The 4666-nt window shown below is 56.8% G+C and overlaps 1 protein-coding gene across 1 annotated transcript in view; it reads left to right on the top strand.

Moving 5' to 3' along the window:
• ETNK2 (ethanolamine kinase 2) overlaps positions 1–4666 on the top strand; it is a 13018-nt gene that overhangs the window by 6752 nt on the left and 1600 nt on the right. The window contains exons 3-5 of the mRNA XM_023748245.1: positions 715–798; positions 3054–3199; positions 4542–4603. Of these exons, the coding sequence (XP_023604013.1) occupies positions 715–798; positions 3054–3199; positions 4542–4603 (292 nt within the window). The remainder of the gene's footprint in view (positions 1–714; positions 799–3053; positions 3200–4541; positions 4604–4666) is intronic.

The following is a 4666-nucleotide window of genomic DNA, read 5'->3' as shown; positions in this document are numbered from 1 at the left end:
TTTAAATATATTTTTATTTCCACGGAAGGGACAGGGAGGGAGTTAGAAACAGCAATGATGAGAATCATTGATCAGCTGCCTCCTGCACACACCACCACCCCCACTGGGGACCAAGCCTGCAACCCAGGCATGTGACCTTGACCTGAATCGAGCCTGGGACCCTTTAGTCCGCAGGCCAACGCTCTATCACAGCCGTGGGCAAACTATGCCCGCGGGCCGGATCCGGCCCGTTTGAAATGAATAAAACTAAAAAAAAAAAAAAAGACCGTACCCTTTTATGTAATGATGTTTACTTTGAATTTGTATTAGTTCACACAAACACTCCATCCATGCTTTTGTTCTGGCCCCCCGGTCCAGTTTAAGAACCCATTGTGGCCCTCGAGTCAAAAAGTTTGCCCACCCCTGCTCTATCCGCTGAGCCAAACCGGCGAGGGCGGGAGCCCTCTGGTTTAAATCTGGCCCTCGACCATGCTGAGGACAGATGTCTTTACATGGGGAGAGCCCCAGGGACTAGCTCTGTGAGAGGGACAGCTGGAGTGGGGGAGGGCAGGTGGACAGATGGACAGACAGAAGGAAGCAGCTGAAGAATGCTGCTGAAGAGGTTGGGTGAGGCCAGCTTGCTGCGAGGCCAGCACAGGAGCGGTGAACTGCGCACAGCGTGACCGGGCTTGTCCAGGTCTCCAGGGCCGACCTCCGCGCTTCTCTACCCCACAGGTCACGTACGGTTCATTGACTATGAATATGCCGGCTACAACTACCAGGCTTTTGACATTGGCAACCATTTCAATGAGTTTGCAGGTGAGAGGGGCGTTGCTCTTTGGCCTGCGTCCAACATTCCCTCTGTATGTTGGCTGGCCAGGTCAGGGAGAGGATGGGAGGGGTCCTGTACTTGGGGGTGGAGCCTAGACAGCCCCTGTCCTCCGAAATATCCCAGCTCTGGGGCGGGGAGGTGGATGGGGAGCCACAGCCTGCATTGGAGAGCGCCAAGTCTCCTGGGGGAGGCAGGACCCACCTACACAGAGCACACCTGTGGCCAATCTGGCAGTTTGGTACAAAGTAGGAAGACATGCCCACATAGGATCCCTGGCTTGGCGTGTGACTTAGAAAAAGACCCCTTTCTCTGGGTACATGCAGCCCTCGCCAGCTGGGCCAGCACAGGACACCCTCAGCCTCGACTCACCCCCTTGCCCCAGCTCCTTTCTGCCCAGTGCAACCTGCAGGCTTATAGACGAGGGCCCAGCAGGCAGGTAAGGAGCAGAACAAGCCGTAAGCAGCTCCTTGCCTGGGGGCATTATGAAAAGAACCTCGTTGCAACTAGTTAAAGTATGTCCTCTGCACCTTGGCTCCCTGACTGTAAATCCTGGCTCTGGTGCTTGCTGCCTGACCCTTGCCTTCTCTGTGCCTCTGTAGAATGGAGATAAAACACTAGGACCTGCTTCATAGTATCCATATGAGACACACACACACACAAGTACGGCACATACTAAGCAGATATTAGCACTGGCTGCTGATACCAGGACGGGAAGCCTTCTGCAGCCCGGAGACTGGAGCAGGGCTGGATGGTGGATGCGAAAGTGTTTCCTGGGAGTAGGCAGTGTGTACACAGAATCAGTGTGTAGGGAAGCAGGGTGATTGTGTCCAGCTTGAGAGCTTGTTGAAAAACAATTCCGTAGGATGAAAAGCTACTCCCTGGCCCTGGGGTTGGAGGGACACCCCAGGATGGCGGTGTGAGGTGCTCAGCAGCCCCTGAGGTTTAGGATCAGCCACTCCGCAGCCCAATCTAGGCCAATCAGGACCCTTCTGGAACCCCAGCTGACCAGGTCTGTTGGCCTATCGAGTGCTAATTGCACCAGAGGCTCAGCTGGGCAGAGCAGCTGAACTGTGGGGGTGGCACGAGCTGAGGCTGGCATCTGCAGGGCACTGGGGCCGTGCATGCTCAGCTGCCAGGCCCACTGACCTTTCCAGAAGGGATCATCCTTAAGCATGTTAAGTCCTTCTCACCCACCACAGGGAGCGAAGTCCAGCTGGAATTTCTCCCCAAAGGGCAGATTGCATCCTGCTCCTAAGTTGAGAATGAAGGAGGAGGACTGAGCATGGGGGAGGGGTGGGGGGAGGGCCAAGGAGGAGAGTGGGAGCTGGGGAGAGGGACCTCCAGGGTTTGTGGGAGCCAGGGGGCCTGTTACTGGGAGCTGGAAATCCGTGTTCCCATCCTGAACCCACCTCTAACCAGCTGCCTGACCTTGAGCAAGTATCTTCTCTCTGGGCCTTAGTTTCTGCATCTGCACAAGGAGATTCCTCCTAGCCATGCTCTTGGGGCCCTGGGCGACTGAGTGTGTTTCTCCAGAAACCTAAGGGAAGGAAAGAAGAGGGAGGAAGAGACCGGGGAAGGTGGTCCAATCCTAATTCTGTCTTAAATAAACTGCTGCTTTCTGTGCCAGCTCTAAAGCCCAGGCCTCTGCCACTGTGCCCAGGATGTGCCCAGGTGCTGGGCTGGCAGCTTGAGGACTCAAGGAAGGGCAGGCCAGAAGGGATGAAGGCCACCCAGTCCTGGCTGTTCCCCAGTCGCCTGGAGAATTGGGTGGGGGCAGGTGCCTTGGAACCTGTTGTGAACACTGTCCGTGATGTTTGAGTAGCCGGCCCACAGGAAGCAGCGTTTGAGTCACACGGAGCCCTTCGTTTGCCACGGAGAGATTTGGGCCCATGAGAGGAAAGGGCTTGTCCGAGGTTAACTGGAGGTCAGCATCGGACCTAAGACAGCTGAGCCCTGACTCAGTGCTGTGCCCCAGATGTGACATCGTGTTATATAGGGCACGGGGGAGACAGTGGTGCTAAGGGGGTCCCCATCACGCCCAGGACTATCCCTTGCCCCTCAACCAGTTCTGCTTCTCTCAGTGCCCCAGATAGGGTGGGGGGTCGACCCTCTACACATTATAGGTAACCAGCAGGCTGCATTCCTAGGCCCCGCCCAGCGAAGCAGGGAACACCTGAGCTGGAGGAGGCCCCAGGTGAGCCTTCTCCCAGCCCCTTCTGTGACGCCACTTCCCTCCCACCAGGTGTGAATGAAGTTGATTACTGCCTCTACCCTGGGAGGGAGACCCAGCTACAGTGGCTGCGCTACTACCTGCAGGCACAGAAGGGGATGGCCGTGACCTCCAGCGAGGTGCAGCGGCTCTACGTGCAGGTCAACAAGTTTGCCCTGGTGAGTGCGTGTGGCTTGGTGGCTGGCAGGGAGCAGGGCCGGGCGGAGCCAGGAGGTGGGACAGGGACCCACCCCCAGCTCCTGCCTCTCACAGCCTCGTGGTGGAGAAAACAGAGCCAGGGCCAGGTGTGAGGTCCCGGGGAACCCTACCCTAGAAGTGAGATCGAGGAAGAGCCCTCTTAGGCACCCCTATAATACTAAGGTGCCCTGTTCCCTGCTTCCCCCACCCCCTCAAGTCTAGGTTCTCCCTTTCCTGGAAACTACTTCCAGGAAATCTCAGCTTCCTATGTTAGCAGTTCTCTCACTTGGACCAGAAGTTCTTTCTAGTGTCTAACCTTAATCTTTCATGCTACAGTTAAACACACCCCTTCTTTTCTATAGCTTTCGGAGGAGATAGAGAATGAGTGTTAGCTCTAATCCTCCTTGTTAGCGTCCTCTGCTGACTCAGAGCTCGGTAAGCCTTTCCCGTCAGGCTCTTCCTGCTCCGATTACTGTGCTGTCGGTTCTTGACCCGTGTGCCACTTACTCGGGGTCATGGTTCCTGCCAGGTGTCCACTGGTGTGTGCCCAGGAGCATGCTAACTAGTCGTGTCAGCCATGCGTAAGCAAGTAAGTCAGCTGCCCCGAATTTCACAATCCACCGAAGAGCTGAAGTAAAATCGGTGCTTACCTGGGAGTTCAGCTGCCCTTTCTGTCCTCACGGCACAAAGCTGGTTCTCCTTCAGGCTCTTCCTCCTGGCTTGTTTCCCTCAATGCCTTTCTCTTGCTAAAGTTTCTAGTGGTCACTCATACTTGCGAATTGGCCTCCGCCCCCTCTAAATCCTGAAAAAGGCAGAAAGTGGAGGGAGGTACTGGATAGTCAACCCCAGAGCAAGCAGGACTTGGGCCGGGGTGGGGGACCCCAGCAGGGAAAGTACTGGTGTCACCGCTGTTTGTTGGGGGGGCAGCCGGAAGCTCGGCTCTCTGGCTTCCTGAACCTGGGGTGACCTGGGCCCCTGGGCGCCTCTGGCTCTGGGGGAAACCGTTGAAAGCACAGGGCCCAGATTCTGGCTTCTTATTCCCACATCTACACTCATTTTCCAACTCGACCACCTCCTGATAGAAGGTAGGGAAAGGTCACTTGAAGGGGTCGTCTAGCAGACCTGGCCTTGATGGCCATGTGGCTGGGGCACTGCTGAGGGGCACTAGCCCCCACCCCCTCCTGGACCTGTTGGCCTTGAAGCCTTGAGGAGGAGCTTCCCTGGCGCGGACGCCAGAGGTAACCTCTGTGTGGGCCGGGAGCACCATCTCGCCGACCCCCCGAGGGGGTTGGGGGAGAACCGACTCTGCTTGCCTTCTGCTAGAGGGAGTGGAGTCCCCAAATGCCACCTGGTGACCTCGCCTCCTGTGCTGGGGAGACCCCACCGTGTCCCTGCCAGCGTCACATGGTTCTGTGTTTGCCAGAGAGACTGCGCCCCTCGTGTACCCG

This window comes from Myotis lucifugus, unplaced genomic scaffold, assembly GCF_000147115.1.
Source record: "Myotis lucifugus unplaced genomic scaffold, Myoluc2.0 scaffold_1224, whole genome shotgun sequence".
NCBI lineage: Eukaryota > Metazoa > Chordata > Mammalia > Chiroptera > Vespertilionidae > Myotis > Myotis lucifugus.
The sequence above is the reverse complement of the archived record's forward strand: the minus strand, read 5'-3'. Positions and strand labels throughout refer to the sequence as shown.